Raw genomic sequence first — 21,772 nt, 5'->3', positions numbered from 1 at the left:
CCAGACTAACTAACTCCATCATCTAGTCTTATTCTGATACATTGCTTGGAGGCCAGGTGATGTAACTGGGTTTTCTGAAGGACATATTCATTCTAACAAATGAATGAGATCACATACCCTTTTGATTCAAATAAATTGACATAATTGCAGAAGAGGTGATTTCTTTGAAATCTACCTGCTAAAAATTGGTACGCCATTATAGGTGTAGTAGTTTATGTCTCCGCAAATTGGGTTGCTACAATATGCAACCCGTGTACGTTTTTGAAGAGGCTTGTCAGTATGGAAATGACGCACTCCGGGATGTTTGGAGAGTCCATAAAGGATCCTCTCTCGCTAACCAACGTGTTCTCATTGTCGGGATCGAGGCAAGGACAAGACAGCCCATTTGCTGCGGTCTGTGTGTTGTGTGCTCTGCATTGTGTGTTAGTTGTTTGGATAGTGGTCGCAATTTCACACCAGTGACATCACCTCTGCTCCGCGCATTTATACAGTCGGCACAAGCTGGGACAGTCAGAACAGAACTAGCGGTCATCCACGAGAAAAGGGGAAGCGATAGGACACAGGTGCAGTGAAATAAAACTGGCTGTGCTCTTAGGATGCAGAAGTCACCCGTGGAAGATGCAAACTTCCTCTCCAAATATGTATTCTGGTAAGGAATGATATGTTTTCTTCAGATATGTCGTAAATAAACACTTTAATGGTTTGCCAGAGGCTGTTGCCAGATATGGTGAGCGCATTGGTGAAAGGGGACAGAGTCAGTTTTCCGGCAAGTCAGGTCACAGGAATCGTATTATTTTTCAATGTTCACTTTTAGTAGATTCTTGTAAATGCTAAAAACGAAAGTGCAAATATGCTCCAAGGACCGTTTCTGTGTGTTTTGCTCCGAGATGAAATTCCAGCAGCTCTTTGCGCTCCATCTTTCAATTGTGATATCTTTGTATGAAATGAGTCAATGATATTGAACATCTCTCTTCGTTTGTCCTGCATGTATAGTGTATATGTATAATGTCATGTAGGCTACAACACTCACCACATGCGTCCTGTCATGGGAAAAGCCCATGCCATCCCAAAATGTAACAGATTTAGGATTGCTATAATTTTTTTAATTTTTTTTTTACAAATTATGCAGCTATTCAAATTGTAGACCTCGGCCTAATTCTCATGCTACATGCATGCTGCTGATATAATGCTGATATAAATCAACTTCAGGGGAGATTGGTCTACAGGTAGGTACCTCAGAAGTAGGCTATTATATTCTATACTTTTTCACCAACCAAACCTCCCATACCCATCCATTCTGTTGTTTTGCAGGTGGACATCTCCACTGTTGAGGAAGGGCTTCAGGAAGAAGTTGGATTTGACCGATGTTTACAAAGCACCGTCGTTTGATCTGGCGGACAATCTTTCTGAACGACTAGAAAGGTTTGTAAATCAGCCAAAGTGTCTCCCTTTATGACCATTCAAGGCATGTTGAACACACCTGTGCATCCTTGGAAGTTACTCAATTCTAAATGACTTTCTCTTTTTCTTCATTACGCACACACGTTCGCACACACCGTGCTGTGCTTTGATTACCTATTTTAACTCCTGTCCAAATTTAATTCCAGCCATTTCAATGATACGGAACACAAACACATGTCACAAAGGATCAGCCCCAGGCCATAACAATAGATCAACGTGCTCCTGTTGGGGTTGTTGGTCCCTTCTTTGTTGTTGTCTTGTTGAGTTGAGAGAGTTGAGATGATCGCAATGATTAGCTAAAGAACTGGAAATTCTAGATGACCCACGCTAACCTAAAATATGGGATGGCCTTTGGTTGGAGGGGGGCAGACAAACATAAACTTTGGCATGTCCCAAACAAACACACCGGAGGCGGGGCGGGGCAGGCTGGGCCCTCTCTGTACTGTCCTCTCTCTCTCTCTCTCTCTCTCTCTCTCTCTCTCTCTGCTTTTGCTCTCTCTTCTCTCAATCTCTATGCCCTTTTCCTATTTTTCAATCTCATTCTCTTTCTCTCATTCCTCTCACCACTCTCTTTCTCTCTCTTAATTAATTAGGTCAATTTCTCCTCTCAATCTCTCTGGCCCTCTCTCTGTCTCTCTCCCCTTTCCCTTCACTCTACGTCCTTTCTGCTCTGTCCCCGTTCTGTGATGTGTGTAAATGTCACACCTTTGAAAGGATTGTAGAAAGAAAAAAGGGTAGGATCTTAGGCCACCTGTTATATGCCACACGCATTTTTTTGTCTCCGAAACAAAATAAACACAACCATGTCCCATGCTGGGCCACTATGGGGTGAGGGAAGGGACAGTGTCACAGTAAAGTGTGCCAGCGGCCCTTTAAATAGGTGTGAAAGTCGACCTTTGAAAGGGCCAGATGTTCAGAGAGTGCTGAATTATGTGCATTTATTTTATCTGCCAAATTCTGCTGGTAGCTGCATGGGAATTTGAACTTTACCTTGAATTAACACGTTGGTAAGGTCCCTCCATCTATCATGTGTAATCACACATTCTCTTACCCTCTCTCTGTCCCTGTCTCTCTCTCTCTCTCTCTCTCATCACCTTTTTTTCTCCCCTCTCTGCCTTTTTCCCTCCCTCCGCTCTCTTTTTCTCACAAATTCTCACATTTCTCTCTTACCTCTTTATCTCTCTCGTTCGTCAAGGTCTCTTCACTCCGTTTAACAAGTCAGCCAAAGTGCCCAGGTTATACACCAGGGCCCTGAACAATGTGCCCCTACTTTACTTTTACTGTCAGCCAATGTGTGTGTGTGTTTAAAAAAAAATATATAGATTCTAACTTCTCCTGCTCTGTTTTCCTGGTGTAGAGAATGGGACCGAGAAGTGGCATCGGCCAAGAAGAAGCCTCGTCTTCTGAGGGCGCTCTCCCGTTGTTTCCTCTGGCCTTTTGTGTTCTACGGAATCCTGCTGTACTTTGGGGTGAGTCCATCTCTCCACGTGAAGCACAGGTGTCCAACGGTTGCAGTTAGTTAAAAAGAAAATGTGTTGCTCTAGTTTAACTAACCCACATTAGTCAAACTCTATATAAAACCGAATAACGATCTATTTGATCGGGTGTCGTAGAGCTTGGCTAGAGCGAAAGCCTGCACACATTGTGGGCTCGCCACAACCGGAGTCGGCCACGATTGTTATAAAGGCCTGCATACTTTATTACTACGATACCAGGTGATGAACAACCTTGTATTTAAAATGTGGGTTGCCATTTGGGTCTTATTATAGTGTTATTTTGCCCCTTTGAAGTGCATCTGTCTCTCATACAGGATCTCTCATATGAGAACAGATCATATATTGTGACAGCAGAGGTGTTATACCATTGATAGGGTTGTGTGTGCAGTCAATTCCATTTCAATTCAGGAAGGAAATGGACGTTCCAATTCTAGAATGTAAAAAAACGGGATCATTTGTCAATGGGGAGTTTCAGTTTCTCATTCAACACATGAACTGAGTTCAAATTCACTTTGTTGAATTGGAGGGAATTGGAACTGGAATGGAACTGACCTCAACCCAACCCAGGCTAGCTGTTAGCCTGTTCTGTCCTGTACCTGTGTGGTACTTACTAGTGAATTAGCGGCATGACCATAGTATGGAGAAGAAGCATGTTTCACTGCCGTGTGAGTATCCCAGTTTCCTCCGCTCGGTGAGGAAGTTTGACGTCAGCAGCAGGTCTTGCGTAACCTGGTGGTGTGAGGTGATCCCCATGGAACCTTCTAGGAATGCCCATCAGTTCAGGGTTTATGTGAGATTAAGAGCAGAGGTATCAAGGTATATCATTAAGATCATGATATCAAAGTGCCACCAAATTCAGTTTTGTAGGGCAACCTTTTCCCCCGCACCCCTCCCCCATACTGGATACGTTTTTCATTATACAGGCTACTTCAGATTTTCAGGAACACACGGATCATTATAGCATGACAGATATATATATATATATTTCCCTCTTTTCTTCCAGGAGGCGTCGAAGGCAGTGCAGCCCCAGCTCCTGGGTCGTATCATTGCATCGTTCGACCCCTTTCATGCCCCGGAGCGGGAGCAGGGCTACTACCTGGCCCTGGGTCTCAGTCTTCTCTTCATCACTCGCTTCCTGCTCCTGCAGCCAGCCATCTTTGGGCTGCACCACCTGGGCATGCAGATACGCATCGCTCTCTTCAGCCTCATCTATAAGAAGGTATGTGTGGGAGGGGAAAGTGGTGTGTGTGGGAGTGGGAAGTGGTGTGTGTGGGAGGGGGAAGTGGCGTGTGTGGGAGTGGGAAGTGGGAAGTGGTGTGTGTGGGAGGGGGAAGTGGTGTGTGTGTGGGAGGGGGAAGTGGTGTGTGTGGGGAGGAAGTGATGTGTGTGGGAGGGGGAAGTGGTGTGTATGTGTGTGTGTGGGGAGGAAGTGGTGTGTATGGGAAGGGAAAGTGGTGTGTGTAGGAGGGAGAAGTGGTGTGTGTGGGGAGGAAGTGATGTGTGTGGGAGGGGGAAGTGGTGTGTGTGTGTGGGGGGGGAGTGGTGTGTGTGGGAGGGGGAAGTGGTGTGTGTGGGAGGGGGAAGTGGTGTGTGTGGGGAGGAAGTGGTGTGTGTGGGAGGGGGGAGTGGTGTGTGTGAGGAGGAAGTGGTGAGTGTTTGTGTGCATCTGACATGCCACCACCTAGGCATGCATGCAGATCCACATCACTCTCTTCAGTGTAGCCACTCTCTGGTGTGAGGGTCAGCTATGTAGCTGCTACATCCTCTTAGTGTCACACAGCAGCCTCTCCTGTGTCACGTTTTAACCCTTTGTGTCCATCCTAACCCCTGACCTTCAACCCCCAAGACTCTGAAGCTGTCCAGCCGGGTCCTGGACAAGATCAGCACAGGTCAGCTAGTCAGCCTGATGTCAGCCCACCTCAACAAGCTGGATGAGGTAAGAACCACCCAACTCATCTGCTGTACTAACCCTAACCTCAACAATATGGATGAGAATTAAGGACCCAAATAATTTACTTACACTGAACAAAAGAATAAAAACGCAACATGTGACAATTTCAAAGGCTTTACTGAGTTACAGTTCATAAAAGGAAATCAGTCCATTTAAATCAATTCATAAATTCCTAATCTATGGATTTCACATGTCTCAGATACCTCTTCAAAATAAAGGTAGGGGTGGAGATCAGAAAACTGGTCAGTATCTGGTGTGACCAACATTTGCCTCATGTAGCACGCCACATCTCCTTCTCATTCTGTAGATTTGATCAGGCTGTTCATTTTATCCTGTGGAATGTTGTCCCACTCCTCTTCAATGGATGTGCGAAGTTACTGGATATTGGGTGGAACCGGAACACGCTGTCGTACACGTCGATTCAGAGCATCTCAAACATGCTCAATGAGTGACATGTCTGGTGGTAGGCCATGGTAGAACTGGGAAATGTTCACCTTCCAGGAATTGTGTACAGATCCTTGCGAAATGGGGCCGTACATTATCATTCTGAAACATGAGGTGATGGCGGCGGAAGAATGACCCGACAATGGCTCTCAGGATCTCGTCACGGTATCTCTGTGCATTCAAATTGCCATTGATAAAATGCAATTGAGTTTGTTGTCCATAGCTTATGCCCGCCCATACCATAACCCCACTGCCACCATTGGGCACTCTGTTCACAACGTTGACATCAGCAAACCTCTCTCCCCTGTACATCTGTCCTGTACAGTTGAATCCGTGATTCATCTGTGAAGAGCACACTTCTCCAGTATGCCAGTGGCCATCGAAGGTGAGCATTTGCCCACTGAAGTTGATTACAACTCTGAACTTCAGTCAGGTCAAGACCCTGGTGAATACGACGAGCACGTAGATAAGCTTCCCTGAGACGGTATCTGGCAGTTTGTGCAGAAATTCTTCGGTTGTGCAAAGCCAAGTTACATCAGCTGCACGTGTAGCTGGTCTCAGATGATCCCACAGGTGAAGAAGCCAGATGTGGAGGTCCTGGGCTGGCGTGGTTACAAGGGGTCTGCGGTTGTGAGGCTGGTTGGACGTATTGCTAAATTCTCTAAAATGACGTTGGAAGTGGCTTATAGTAGAGAATTTAACATTAAATTCACTGGCAACAGCTCTGGTGGACATTCCTGCAGTCAGCATGCCAATTGAACGCTTCCTCAAAACTTGAGACATCTGTGGCAATGTGCCAAAACTGCACATTTTAGAGTGGCCATTATTGTCCCCAGCACAAGGTGCACCTGTTTAATGATCATGCTGTTTAATCGGTTTCTTGATATGCCACAACTGTCAGTTGGATGTATTATCTTGGAAAAGGAGAAATGCTCACTAACAGGGATGTAAACCTTTTGTGCGTATGGAACATTTCTGGGACCTTTTATTTCAGCTCATGAAACATGGGACCAACACTTTGCATGTTGCGTTTATACACTGAACAAAAATATAAACATAACATGTAAAGTGTTGGTCCCAGGTTTCATGAGCTGAAATAAAAGGTCCCAGAAATGTTCTATACACACAAAAAAGCTTATTTCTCAAAAAATGTTGCTCGCAAATTTGTTTACATCCCTGTCAGTAAGCATCTCTCCTTTGCCAAGACAATCCATCCACCTGACAGGCATGGCAGGGTAAATACATTTGAATTCAATCCCATTTTGACAGCATTCCTTTTGATTGAAACAAAACTCTCCATACATGTTCACCTATGGAAGAAGTGGTCAGAAAGAGACTCTTTGGACCTGAATGCCAAACACATTCAGGAGACTAAGGTGTTAATCAAAGTTTACCCAATGTGCATAACCCGCCATACCGTGAGACATCCATTTCTTCGTCACCATTGAGTTTGATATCACTTAAAAGCTTTTACAAACAGTATTGTGTTGCTGCATCTCTCTTCATACATTCATGTGTGTTGCAGAGCCTTGGCCTGGCCCACTTTGTGTGGATCACCCCTCTGCAGTGTATCCTGTGTGTGGGTTTGATCTGGGAACTGATCGAGGTGAATGGTTTCTGTGCCCTGGCTGCCCTCACCCTGCTGGGCATCGTACAGGCCTGCCTCTCACAGAAGATGGGGCCTCACAGGTAGGTACTGGACTAAGATTCTACCACTAGTAAGCAACATTGCATCGTTAAATGCGCATCAATTGACACAAAATAGTTAAGAAACGTGTAATCAATATGGCGGGTTACTCACGTTTGATATTGGACACGCAGATAACAGAAAGAAACGGATAAATGCTGACAAGGTTTTTTCCCCACTGCCTGGAAAGTCTTCTTCTTCTGTGGAGTTGAATGGTGGTTGGCATCCAATATATTGCATTAGCGCCACCCAACTGAACTACAATACACATCCATTCAACTTTGTGATACAAAATGGGAAAAGGGCAAACGATCTTATTTCACTACTTTAACCCGATCTGACCCTACCCCAGGCCAAGACCAGTGTGGACCGGACACTACCACTCAACACGCCCTGTAACTCTTCTGAAGTCAAATCTCGTACCCCCAAGTACTTCCATGCAGCTGCCGCCACAACATCTATTTTCTGTGACTTACGTTCCAACTCTGCGGTACAATTGATATCCATGGCTATTGAATGCTAAGAAGCCAACCTTATTGAAACATATATCACTCATTGGCCTGTCCCTCTGTTCTGGCACAGATCTACTGTTCACAGGGATCCTCTCAGAATCCCTCACCCTTGATCCACCTTCCTCTGCTTTCTTCACTGCCTCAGCATACAATATCTTCTGCACTACCTCAACTTGCCTCTCTCGAGGCAGCAACATGGGCACCCCTACAGTTGACAACTGTTCACACCAAAACTACACCTTCCTCTGTCCCACATGTCCTCCTTCACACTTCCCACATCTTGGAATCTCCCTCCTACACACTGTTGTGACATGCCCATAAACGTGACACCTATAATATCACAGTGTATTCGGCACAAAAACCTTTTTACCCAGGAATAAATCTGGTTAATTAACATGCAGACCCATCAAGTTTGGATGTTTATCCTCAGCCATCTCTCTGAACTTGGAAATTAATTGTATCATCTGGTGTGTGTATGTGTGTGTACGTACGTGTCTTATTCTGTGTTTGTGTGTGTGTTTGTGTGTGTGTGTGTGTTTGTGTGTGTGTGGGGGGGTCCTATAATCAGGCAGAAAAGAGCAGGGATGATCAGTCGTCGCCTGGCTCTGACCTCCGAGATAGTAGAGAACATCCACTCAGTGAAGGCCTACGGCTGGGAGGAGGTGATGGAGACCATCATCAAGAACATCAGACAGTAAGACACACACACAAAACCCTCCATAACCTAACTACAACCTAATACTGTACATCGGGGGTGTCATACTCCACGGCGGGCCGAGTGTCTGCAGGTTTTTGTTTTTTCCATTCAATTAAGACCTAGACAACCAGGTGAGGAGAGTTCCTTACTAGTTGGTGACGTTAATTCATCAATCGAATACAAGGGTTGATGAAAACTTGCAGACACGTGGCCCTCTGTGGAATGAGTTTGACACATGCTGTACATCAACAGAGCCAAGTGACCTAACGAGCAATTTTTAAGGCAATTCAGCAAACATGACTCCATTGGCCCCATGTTGGTATTCAGTGGGCAAGGTGGGCACTGGCTAGCCCACACCAGCCCGACACAGGCAACCCAACAACAAGCCCAACACAGGCTAGCCCACACCAATCCCACACCAGCCCAACATGGGCCAGCCCACACCAAGCCCAGCACAGGCTAGCCCACACCAAGCCCAGCATGGGTTAACTCACACCAAGCCCAGCTAAAGGAGTTTTGGTGGCGTTTTCTGCACAATTATTTTTGCGCAATCATTACTGAGTGTGTAATTCCAGTTTTGGTGTTCTAAATAGTAATTAAATAAATTCCTATTGGGCATCCTACATGGGGCCACAGTATTAGCATGCATTGGGCTCACATTTGTGTCACTTTACAATAAATGTCGAGGGTCTTATACAGGTGACAGGATGGTCGATGCTTGACTGCCGTTTGACAAATAAAAATAATCTAGCTTTTATCCATAATAATCTCATTAAACAGGCTCTACCCGCACGGTATCTGCGAGATGTTGACTAAAGGGCATGTGCCAATACCAAAGTGGGCACACTCGCTATATAACCAGTGTTGATTTTAGAATGTAAATCTTAGTGGGGCAAACAGTAAAACAAATGTGCAATACATGCCAGTAAAGCCACTAAAAAACAAAACACAACACAATAGTAAACAGTACATTAATTGCACTATAACGGTGACAAAACAGTGCTGTCCCAACAGCAGAGCTTTCTTTTCAGCGACATGCAGTGAATCCTTACCACCATTAAACCTGGTTATCAGCATAGCGAAATAGTTCATCTGGCAGCTAAACAGTTCATTCAGCCTCATTTACTGGCTTTTTGAAAAACATAGCTGATTTGGGTGACTTGCTTTGACAAATGTGGTTTATACTTACAAATGAGATGTACAAACTATGGCATAAGGGAGCGATGGGCGGAATAAGAGGCAATCCGTACTTTTGATTAAGACATTAATGAGCAAGCTAAGACAGACGTTTGTCAATATTCAGTTGAAGTCGGAAGTTTACATACACCTTAGCCAAATACATTCAAATTATTAAACTATTAAACTACCACTATAATGATTTATTTCAGCTTTTATTTCTTTCATCACATTCCCAGTGGGTCAAAAGTTAACATACAGTCATGGCCAAAACGTTTGAGAATGACACAAATATTCATTTTCACAGTCTGCTGCCTCAGTTTGTATGATGGCAATGTGCATATACTCTAGAATGAAGAGTGATCAGAGGAATTGCAATTAATTGCAAAGTCCCTCTTTGCCATGCAAATTAACTGAATCCCAGAAAACCATTTAAACTGCATTTCAGCCCTGCCACAAAAGGACCAACTGACATCATGTCAGTGATACTCTCGTTAACACAGGTGTGAGTGTTGACGAGGACAAGGCTGGAGATCACTCTGTCATGCTGATTGAGTTCGAATAACAGACTGGAAGCTTCAAAAGGAGGGTGGTGCTTGGAATCATTGTTCTTCCTCTGTCAACCATGGTTACCTGCAAGGAAACATGTGCCATCATCATTGCTTTGCACAAAAAGGGCTTCGCAGGCAAGGATATTGCTGCCAGTAAGATTGCCCTAAATCAACCATTTATCGGATCATCAAGAACTTCAAGGAGAGCGCTTCAATTGTTGTGAAGAAGGCTTCAGGGCGCCCAAGAAAGTCCAGCAAGCACCAGGACCATCTCCTAAAGTTGATTCAGCTGCGGGATCGGGGCACCACCAGTACAGAGCTTGCTCAGGAATGGCAGCAGGCAGGTGTGAGTGCATCTGCACGCACAGTGAGGCGATGTAATAGGTCTGGGTGTAGCTGGTGCAGAGGAGTCAGGCGCAGGACAGCAGAGATGAGTAATACACATAATTTTACTGAAGACTTACAAATACAAGTCGATAATACCTAGCCCACAAATACGGAAGGTAAATACAACAAACAATTACTCACAAACACACATGGGGGAACAGAGGGTTAAATAATGAACAAGTAATTCGGGAATTGAAACCAGGTGTGTAAGACACAGACAAAACAAATGGAAAATTTAAAGTGTATCGGCGATGGTTAGAAGGCCAGTGATGTCGACCGCCGAACGCTTCCCGAACAAGGAGAGGGACCGACTTTGGCTGGAAAAACATCAGGGACAGACTGATATTCTGCAAAAGGTACATGGATTGGACAGCTGAGGACTGGGGTAAAATCATTTTCTCTGATGAATCCCCTTTCCGATTTTTTTGGGGCATCCGGAAAAAAGCTTGTCCAGAGAAGACAAGGTGAGCGCTACCATCAGTCCTGTGTCATGCCAACAGTAAAGCATCCTGAGACCATTCATGTGTGGGGTTGCTTCTCAGCCAAGGGAGTGGGCCTACTCACAATTTTGCCTAAGAACACAGCCATGAATAAAGAATGGTACCAACACATCCTCTGAGAGCAACTTCTCCCAACCATCCAGGAACAGTTTGGTGACAAACAATGCATTTTGCAGCATGATGGAGCACCTTGCCATAAGGCAAAAGTGATAACTAAGTGGCTCGGGGAACAAAACATCGATATAAACCCACAAATTCTGACAAACTTCAAGCATTGATTATGTAAGAATGGGCTGCCACCAGTCAGAATGTGGCCCAGAAGTTAATTGACAGCATGCCAGGGCGGATTGCAGAGGTCTTGAAAAAGAAGGATCAACACTGCAAATATTGACTCTTTGCATCAACTTCATGTAATTGTCAATAAAAGCCTTTGACACTTATGAAATGCTTGTAATTATACTTCAGTATTCCATAGTAACATCTGACAAAAATATCTAAAGACACTGAAGCAGCAAACGTTGTGGAAATTAATATTTGTGTCATTCTCAAAAATTTTGGCCACGACTGTACACTCAATTAGTATTTGGTAGTAATGCCTTTAAATTGTTTAACTTGGGTAAAATGTTTCAGGTAGCCTTCCACAAGCTTCCCACAGTAAGTTGGGTGAATTTTGGCCCATTCCTACTGACCGAGCTGGTGTAATGCTTTTTCAGTTCTGCCCACAAATTATCTATAGGATTGAGGCCAGGGCTTTGTGATTGTCACTCCAATACCTTGACTTTGTTGTCCTTAAACCATTTTACCACAACTTTGGAAGTATGCTTGGGGTCATTGTCCATTTGGAAGACTCATTTGCGACCAAGCTTCAACTTGCTGACTGATGTCTTGAGATGTTGCGTCAAAATAGCCACATAATTTTCCTTCTTCATGGAGCCATCTATTTTGTGAAGTGCACCAGTCTCTCCTACAGCAAAGCACCCCACAATATGATGCTGCTACCCTATGTTTCATGGTTGGGATGGTGTTCATAAGCTTGCAAGTCTCCCTCTTTCTCCTCATAACATAACGATGGTCATTCTGGCCAAACGGTTATATTTCTGTTTCATCAGACCAGAGGACATTTCTCCAAAAAGTACAATCTTTGTCCCCATGTGGAGTTGCTAACCGTAGACTGGCTTTTTATGGCGGTTTTTGGGCAGTGGCTTCTTCATTGCTGAGAGGCCTTTCAGGATATTTCAATATAGGCCTCGTTTACTGTGGATATAGATACTTTTGTACCGGTTTCCTCCAGCATCTTCACAAGGTCCGTTGCTGTTGTTCTGGGATTGAGTTGCACTTTTCGCACCAAAGTACGTACATCTCTAGGAGACAGAATGCGTCTCCTTCCTGAGCGGTATGACGGCTGCATGGTCCCATGGTGTTTATAATTGCGTACTATTGTTTGTACAGATGAACGTGGTACCTTCAGGCATTTGTAAATTGCTCCCAAGGATTAACCAGACTTGTGGAGGTCTACCACCGCATTTAACCACGGCAAGGTGACTGGGAATAATGGTCAATACAAACAGTGTGTTTAATTTGATTTGACAATCTCTCCCTTTAAATTTTGCAGTGACGTAGTATTCCCAAGAGTGACAGAACACTGAGCCAATCACAACGCAACTAGAGAAGCTTACCAACCCCTACACTCTGTATTTTCTGCTTAAACACATTTTGTAGCTGCCTTATTCAAGAAAACAAAAAAGAGACCATGTTTATATGCGGCTTTATTAACTCAATTCATTTTTTGCTACATTGTTTGCGAACTGATATGTGACACATGTTAATGCCAAAATAACACTGGGACAACACTGGGAAAATCCACGTTGGCCCCCAAGGCATTTTCCCAGTGTGGCCCAGTGTGGGCAGCACAGTACTGGTAAGTGTCACGTTCTGACCTTTATTTCCTTTGTTTTGTATTTATTTAGTATGGTCAGGGCGTGAGTTGGGTGGGCAGTCTGTTTGTTTTTCTATGATTTGGGGATTTGTATGTTTCGGCCTAGTATGGTTCTCAATCAGAGGCAGGTGTCATTAGTTGTCTCTGATTGAGAATCATACTTAGGTAGCCTGGGTTGCACTGTTTGTTTGTGGGTGATTGTCTATGCTAGTTGCTTGTGTCAGCACAGGTCTCATTTGTAGCGTCACGGTCATTATTGTTTTTGTATGCAGTGTTCAGTACTCTCTTTAATTAAATATTCACTATGAACACATACCACCCCGCATTTTGGTCCTCTGATCCTTCTCGCCTCTACTCTTCAGATGAAGAGGAGGAAGATCGTGACAGTAAGGCAGATTTCACTTAGCCTAAAATAAGCCCATGAGCAGATGAGCAAAAGCGCATTGGCCCAATATTGGCACCCTACTCGGGACCCATATTTTAGCATGCATTGAGCCCACATTTTATTTGCTGGTAACATTCCGAGAACTATGGGGAAAGTGGTCATGCTTTGACTCTAACACAGGGATGGGCAACTCCAGTCCTCGGGTGCCAGAGTGGTGTCACATCTTTTCACCATCCCTAGCAAACACAGCCGATTAAACTCATTTCATTCTAAACTGAAGATCATGTTTAATTGATTATTGGAGTCATGTGTGTTAACTGGGGCTGGGGCAAAAGTGTGACACCAGTCAGGCACCTGAGGACTGGAGTTGCCCATCCCTTCTCTAACTCTAATACTCTGAGGTGAAAGGTCATGGTAGGAACACTATCCCATCCACCAGAGATCTTCTGGGAATCAAAACTGTTAGCTGGGATAGATGACCTGTGACTCTCATTAATAAATAAGATTCCCATCAAGATATTTTCACTTCAATTCCATTAAACATGAGCCGAAGCTCAAAGGGAGGATTAATTGCCGTCTATGATCATGACACATGACATTCACAAACAAAGCCAATCAGAGAAACACTCCTGCATTGTGTAGTCTAGTCAATCCTTGAGTCAATTGCCAATGTTTAATCCCTGTCTGATTTGGGTGAATTGGGCCTAAATACATAATTGGATTCCCCTGTTGATGTCTGTCCACCTTTTGGCGCCTCTGCGTCAAGACCTTTGACAAGGCGTATTGTGACCTTGGCTTCCTTGTCTAGTCCAAATTTGGCGTAAACTATGTTTTTTCAATGAGAAAACCGAATAATTCCAATGAATTAGAAAATGATTCAAATACAAACGTAAGAGAGGTTAGGTAATAGGAAGTATTATATAAAATGAATCCCCCACCTACCTCTTACAGGGATGAGATGTCATTGACGCGGAAGATTGGTTCTCTGCGTTACTTCTACAGCGCCTCCTACTTCTTCTCTGCCATCCTGGTCATCGTGTCAGCCATTGTGCCACACGCCCTCAGCAAGGTACTTTTCCCACTGGCCTTTGTATATTTATATCCATTTTTAATTTACTCGGGATGTTTTTTATGTGGTGAGTATTTGTATTGTTTGTTTTTTACTATGACAAAGTACGACCAATGAATTTCCACTTGGTGATTAATAAAGGAAGTGCACCGTTTTCACATACACTGCATTCGGAAAGTATTCCCACATTTTGTTAGATTAAAGCCTTGTTCTAAAATTGATTAAAATGTTTTAGCAACCTACACACAGTAGCCCATAACGACAAAGCAAAAACTGGTTTTACATTTATTTTGCAAAGAATATATATAAATCAAAAGACCCTTTAACTCAGTACTTTGTTGAAGCGCCTTTGGCAGCGATTACAACTGTAATCGATTACAGCCTTGAGTCTTCTTGGGTTTGCCTCTACACGCTTGGCACACCTGCATTTGGGGATTTTCTCCCATTCATCTCTGCAGATCCTCTCAAGCTCAGTCAGGTTGGATGGGGAGCATCCACTCAAGGACATTCAGAGACTTGTCCCGAAGCCACTCCTGCGTTGTCTTGGCTATGTGCTTAGGATCGTTGTCCTGTTGGAAGGTTAACCTTCGCCCCAGTCTGAGTTCCTGAGTGCTCTGGAGCAGGTATTCATCAAGGATCTCTCTGTAGGGCTTCCCAATCGGCGCAGTGGTCTAAAGCACTGCATCACAGTGCTTGAGGCATCACTACAGATCCGGGTTCGATCCTGAGCTGTCACATAGCTGGCCACGACCGGGAGACCCAAGAGGCGATGCACAATTGGCCCAGCGCCGTCCGAGTTAGGGGAGGGTTTGGCTGGCCCGGGATGTCCTTGTCCTATCACAATCTAGCAACTCCTGTGGCGGGCTGGGCGCATGCATGCTGACACAGTCGCCAGTTGTATGGTGTTTCCTCCGACACATTGGTGCGGCTGGCTTCCGGTTAAGTGAGCAGTATGTCAAGAAACAGAGCAGCTTGTCAGGGTTGTGTTTCGCAGGACGCATGGCTCTCGAATCTCGCCTCTCCCGAGTCCGTACGGGAGATGGGGCAAGGCTGTAACTACCAATTGGGTAGAAAAAGGGTAAAATAATAATGGGTGTAAATAATAATTTTTTTAAAGTATCTCTCTGTACTTTGCTCCGTTCCTCTTTGCCTCGATCCTGACTAGTCTCCCAGTCCCTGCCGCTGAAAAACATCCCCACAGCATAATGCGGCCACCACCACCATGGTGCCAGGTTTCCTCCAGATGTGACACTTGGCATTCAGGCCAAAGAGTTCAATTTTTTTTTCATCAGACCAGAGAATCTTGTTTCTCATGGTCTGAATCCTTTAGGTGCCTTTAAGCGGGCTGTCATGTGCCTTCTACTGTGGAGTGGCATCCATCTGACCACTCTGTCATAAAGGCCTGATTGGTGGACTGCTGCAGAGATGGTTTTCATTCTGGAAGGTTCTCTCATCTCCACAGAGGTACTCATGAGCTCTATCAGAGTTCTACCATCGGGTTAATGGTCACCTCCCTGACCAAGGCCCTTCACCCCTGATTGCTCAGTTTGGCCAGGCGGCCAGCTCTAGGAAGAGTCTTGGTGGTTCCAAACTTCTTCCATTTAAGAATGATGGAGGCCACTGTGTTCTTGGGGACATTCGATGCCGCAGGTATTTTTTTGTACCCTTCCCCAGATCTGTGCCTCGACATAGTCTTGTCTCTGAGCTCTATGGACAATTCCTTCTACCTCATGGCTTGGGTTTTGCTCTGACATTCACTGTCAACTTTGGGACCTAGACAGGTGTGCCTTTCCAAATCATGTCCAATCAATTGAATTTACCACAGGTGTAACGTTTGTCGTCGGAAGGAGACCAAGGTGCAGCGTGGTAGGCGTACATAATTTTATTTAAATGTTCCACCAAGAAAATAAAAAAATAAACAATACCATGAACGAAAAGCTTCGTCGTGCAAACTACATGCACTCAAACAAAGACAAGATCCCACACTGAAGGAGGGAAAAAGGGCTGCCTAAGTATGATCCCCAATCAGAGACAATGAAAGACAGCTGCCTCTGATTGGGAACCACACTCGGCCAAACACATAGAAATAGAGTTTAACATTGAGGTTCATCTCTGACATTGTGGTGGACATTGAGGTTGAACTCTGACATTGTGCTGGACATTGAGGTTGAACTCTGACATTGAGGTTAGAAATCTATGGAATTCTCCCAATGGGGATTAATAAAGTCCAATCTCAATCTGATCTCTACAGGGCATTATCCTGAGGCGGATCTTCACCACTGCCTCCTACTGCATGGTGCTCCGTATGACCCTCACCAGACAGCTGCCCGGCTCCATACAGATGTGGTACGACACGCTGGCGCTGGTCACAAAGATAGAGGTGAGGCGGATTCGTGTACATGGGTATGGGAGTAAATGAGGGAGTGGGAAATGGGGGAAGGACAGTGGGAGGTGAGAAGGATGGATGGGATTTGAAGGTTCATCTAGATGTGGTACAGTACACTGGAACTTTGAGTCATTGTCAAATTGTGCATTTTGCTTGGGTGAAGTCTGGTCGAGGGCTGTAATGGTTGGGATTGGGGGGAAACTAAATGAAGACGTTAGATGGAGTTGGGTTGGAGGAGCACCTGTTATAGTTATTGATACTGTATATAGTGTACATTTGACTGTGGAATGTACAGACTTGACAAGAGGAAGTGGAGGGGAGAGGAGTGCTTGTTAACATAGGTTGATGATAACTCTGGTTTTGTTAATGAGCTATTTTTATTTACATCTGGTGGTTATGTAAGTTACGTTATATTTTTTATGTTGTTGACATCATGTCTAAAGAAGACACGGGAATTGGCTTACACAAACACAAACACACCCGCATACCCACACCAGACCTGGGTTCACATATGGGTTCACACACATGAGTATTTGAGTACATGATTATTTGGACTCATCTTCTCAGTCCAACATCTGGAATCCAAAACCTTCCGAAGCTGCACCCCAAGACACACACATGCCCTTCATACCGCCTTGCCGTAAAGGCACATCAAGGAATAGACAGAGAGACAGACACACATGTCATCCTCAGCCAAAAAGGCCATCACAGTACAGTTGTTGTATCAATCTTATCAGTAATTCCTCTCGGTCTCCTGAACATGCTGTTTATTCTGTCTTTATACTGCACAGGACACTACAGTCGGACAACACATGCTTTGCGTTCGTCTTACACTACTGTTTATATTTATACCCAGAATGTGTGTGTGTGTGTGCGCGTGTGTGTGTGTGTGTGTGTGTGTGTGTGTGTGTGTGTGTGTGTGTGTGTGTGTGTGTGCGCACGTGTGTGAATGTGTGTGTGTGTGTGTATTGACCTGACTTGTTGTTGCCAAGATAATGTTCTTGTTTTGTTATCCATTGTCTATCCTGTAGGAGTACCTCTGCAAAGAGGAGTACAAAGTATTGGAGTACAACCTGACCACCACTGAGATAGAGTTGGTGAATGTGACCGCCTCCTGGGATGAAGTACGTGTGTGTGCGTGCGAGCGTGCGTGCGTGCAGGTGTATGTATGCATTCTATTCTTCCTGAGAAGGATCCTACTACTATCTAGGAAAAAGGCAATTCATTACCACAGAGTAACATTATCAGTTTGAAATGTCACAGACAGTGTATTTCATTTTATGGATACGTTTTATGACCATCCCAAGTAGGCAGAAAATCATTTGTGTTCAGACACTGTGCACTAATTTAGATAAGCAACAGCTGATGGATTAGGGGGCAATAATGACATTTGAGTAATATACTGGCAAGAGTCTCCTATTTCTCCTATTTCTCAGTGATTCCCAGAATATTGAAAATGTTCTCGGCCGGATGGCTGACGCATTTCAGCGTAAAGCCTTCATCATAGCATTTTCTCACAAGTCTGTTTTCCATTTTATGCCCAATTAGTATTCCTATTACAGCCAGAAATGTATGCATGTGAGCTCACTTTTTCAAACAAGCTGGTCTAGTCATATTGTATGAGAGAAAATTCAATGTAATATCTCTCACTCACTCTCACTCACTCTCTCTCACTCTACCCCCGTCTCTCTTTCACACCCTACTCTCTTCCCCCTCTCCAGGGTATCGGGGAGCTCTTTGAGAAAATTAAGCAGGAGAACAAGGCTAACGGCCACCCTAACGGTGACGCAGGGTTGTTCTTCACAAACCTGTATGTCACACCCGTCCTCAAGAACATCAGCCTGTACCTGGAGAAGGGACAGATGCTGGCCGTGGCTGGATCCACCGGCTCTGGGAAGGTACCACTACCACTCACTGTCTGGGAACACTGGGCTGGACGGCTGCCTTTGTTTATTTGAATTGGCAGGAACAATGTACATGAATCAACATTTCTGTAAATGTGCCAACTGCAGTCCCTGTAAAGTCCCTGCTACGCTACAGCCATTGGGCGTCTGGCTTTGCCATCGGCCTTCAGCCATTGAGGGAATGCTTACTTTTAAGTCGGCGAAAGCTACTGCTTGAGTTGGTCGCCTCCAATGGCAGCGTCCAAGCTCAAGATTCGCAGAGGTTCAATTCCTGAGTGCTGATGCACGCACGTCCATTCTATCTTGTGAATTAAAATGCTTTGGTTTCCGTGTAGCAGGTGCAACATCACAACAGAGTGTGCACTTTAGATGTAATGTAGCTGAAGTGTGATTCTCATATCTCGCTATGTCATAGTGTGTTTCAATATGTTTCCCTTTACTAAGGATCCACAGACAGGGGTGGATGGAGTGTGGGCTCCTCATTTCTCAATGGGTCATACTGTGTCTTAATAATATTATTGAGACACAGGAGGACATGGCATTAATATAGAGTTGGTCCCCTCTTTGCTGCAATTAACAGCCTCCACTCTTCTGGGAAGGCTTTCCAGCAAATCCTGGAACATTGCTGCATAAACTTCCTTCCATTCAGCCACAAGAGCATTAGTAAGGTCGGGCACTGATGTTGGGCGATTAGGCCTGGTTCGCAGTCGGCGTTCCAATTCATCCCAAAAGTGTTACATGGGGTTGAGGTCAGGGCTCTGTGCAGGCCAGTCAAGGTCTTCCACACCGATCTCGACAAACCATTTATGTATGGTCCTTGGTTTGTGCATGGGGGCATTGTCATGCTGAAACAGGAAAGGGCCTTCCCCAAACTCTTGTCTCAAAGTTGAAGCACACTGTAGCGTTAAGATTTCTCTTCACTGGAACTATGGGGCATAGTCCGAACCATGATAATCAGCCACAGACCCTTATTCCTCCTCCACCAAACTTACAGTTGGCGCTATGCATTCGGGCAAGTAGCAGTGTGCGTGGTGATCTTAGGGTTGTGTCCGCACACAACCATGGAACCATGCTCGACCATGGAAACCCATTTCATGAAGCTCCCAGCGAACAGTTATTGTGCTGAAGTTGCTTCCAGAGGCAGTTTTGGACTCTGTAGTGGGTGTTGCAACCGAGGACAGACGATATTTACGCGCTGTGCGCTTCAAGTGGCCTACCACTTCGCAGCTGAGCCGTTGTTGCTCCTAGACGTTTCCACTTCACAATAACAGCACTTATAGTTGACCGGGGCAGCTCAACCAGGGCAGAAATATGATGAACTGAGTTGTTGGAAAGGTGGCAATGTCTGGAACCGAGCAAATAGAGAGGCATCCAACACATGGAAACCATGTGTTTGATGTATCGGATACAATTCCACCTATTCCGCTCCAGACATTACCAGGAGCCTCTCCTCCCCGATTAAGGTGCCACCAGCCTCATGTGATTGAGATATATTACAAGTTGAGACAAAGTGAAAGACTTAATATTATAAATATCTCACTTCGTGTCTATGCCTCAATTCCACCTCTACTGGTGCTATAAAGTGCAGTCAAACCGAGGTTTGGAGATGAGTGTCTGCCCCCCTGCCTACAGTTACAGCCATCCCTTCCCCCGGTGAGCTGAAATGGATAGCATATCATAGAATACATTATTATTCCACTCTCTCCAGGGCGTTATGTTGTACATAGATTAGGGATGCACATATACAGTATCTCTCGCCTCTCTGCATATTTTTACTCCATAGTGTTCAGAGGTGTTCTGACATTTCTTCCCTTCACAACAGGATTAACACACACCACCAAGCTTATCTCCTTTATGGTGCTGGGAATTACTTCCCCCCAAAAAATCAACACACAATTTTACCCCATCACATGTATTGTGCTCGACGCTTCGGATATTGTGCCCCCCCCCCCCCACCCCAGAGTTCCCTCCTGATGATGATCCTGGGGGAGCTGGTCCCGTCGGAGGGGAAGATCAGACACAGTGGGCGGATCTCCTTCTCCCCCCAGACCTCCTGGATCATGCCCGGAACCATCCGTGACAACATCCTGTTTGGCCTGACCTACGACGAGTTCCGCTACACCTCTGTCATCAAGGCCTGTCAGCTGGAGGAGGTACGGATGGAGGGAAATATGCTGTCGCTCTGTCGTATTGTCTGTCGGCTGTTAGCTTGGTTAGAATTGTTTTGGTCTCAGGTATGGTCTTTGACGTTGTCGTGGTGGATGTTTCTCTACTTCTGCTTTCCTCTGTCTTTGCTTTATTTCCGTCCACGTTCATTTAAAAAAAAAGATTTTTCTCCCCTCTTTTTACCAGATTTTTTTTTCTTCTACTCTCTCTACCTCCCCATGTTCTCTTGCTCATCTCTCATTCCTAGCCCTGTTCTCTTTTCCTCTCTTTTCCTCCCTTGGCAACGGGAGTGTCAGGGACAGTAATCCAGTGACACACTATGACATCTCAACTCCTCACAAAGGCTCCTGGGTAGACAGCCAGGTGGAACATATGAGTATATGTTCCACCTGGCTGTCTACCCAGGAGCCTTTGTAAGGAGTTGAGATGTCATAGTGTGTCACTGGATTACTGTTCCTGACACTCCCGTTGCCATGGACACCCCACATTATGTCATTGGGACAGAAAATCAGCTTGCTCAGTCACAAGCATGGATGTAGACTAGACTAGAGCATTCATTGTCAATCTGTGTTTCTGTCTATCTCTGTGTACGTGACCTGACCAGAGAACTCTGTGCAACAGAGCTACTATGTAGTCGCATTTATTGTTTTTTACATTTAGACCACTGAGAAGGCGTGAAAATGATTAGTGGCACACTGGCACCGCTCATGCCCTGGGGGTATTGATGATTTGGCGCAGATCAATTGGATGGTGTGTTACCTGAGGCGTCTTGAGGCACTGTTTGAAAACTGCGCCAGCCCGCCCCCCAATAAGTGCGAAGTAAACCGCTGCGTTGAAAAAGGCTGTTACAAAAGACGTTACGGAACAGCTCTGATGATGTGCCACGTGCTAGGCCTAAGTGTGTCGTTGCCTGTTTCGAAGCAAACACTACTGTATGCACCTATTTTTAACCCTTTGACAGCTCCCAATGAGCACCTTTTGACCTGACCTTTCAACTCTTATGTAACTGTGTAATGTTCACCTGCATCCAAACTCTGTGACTTCAGAGGAGTCATGAATATTCC

At 45.0% G+C, this 21,772-nt stretch overlaps 1 protein-coding gene across 1 annotated transcript in view; it reads left to right on the top strand.

The window, feature by feature from the left end:
• The first annotated feature begins 370 nt into the window (after positions 1–370).
• Positions 371–21,772, top strand: part of LOC109889621 (cystic fibrosis transmembrane conductance regulator-like) — a 40,987-nt gene continuing 19,585 nt past the window's right edge. Inside the window, exons 1-12 of the mRNA XM_031823123.1 lie at positions 371–649; positions 1,312–1,422; positions 2,819–2,930; positions 3,961–4,176; positions 4,804–4,893; positions 6,878–7,041; positions 8,120–8,245; positions 14,135–14,252; positions 16,504–16,632; positions 17,670–17,762; positions 18,360–18,536; positions 20,504–20,695. Coding sequence (XP_031678983.1) covers positions 597–649; positions 1,312–1,422; positions 2,819–2,930; positions 3,961–4,176; positions 4,804–4,893; positions 6,878–7,041; positions 8,120–8,245; positions 14,135–14,252; positions 16,504–16,632; positions 17,670–17,762; positions 18,360–18,536; positions 20,504–20,695 — 1,581 coding nt within the window. The 5' untranslated portion in view covers positions 371–596. The remainder of the gene's footprint in view (positions 650–1,311; positions 1,423–2,818; positions 2,931–3,960; positions 4,177–4,803; positions 4,894–6,877; positions 7,042–8,119; positions 8,246–14,134; positions 14,253–16,503; positions 16,633–17,669; positions 17,763–18,359; positions 18,537–20,503; positions 20,696–21,772) is intronic.

The sequence above is a fragment of the Oncorhynchus kisutch genome, linkage group LG4 (assembly GCF_002021735.2).
Source record: "Oncorhynchus kisutch isolate 150728-3 linkage group LG4, Okis_V2, whole genome shotgun sequence".
NCBI lineage: Eukaryota > Metazoa > Chordata > Actinopteri > Salmoniformes > Salmonidae > Oncorhynchus > Oncorhynchus kisutch.
This window is presented reverse-complemented; position numbering and strand designations above follow the sequence as displayed.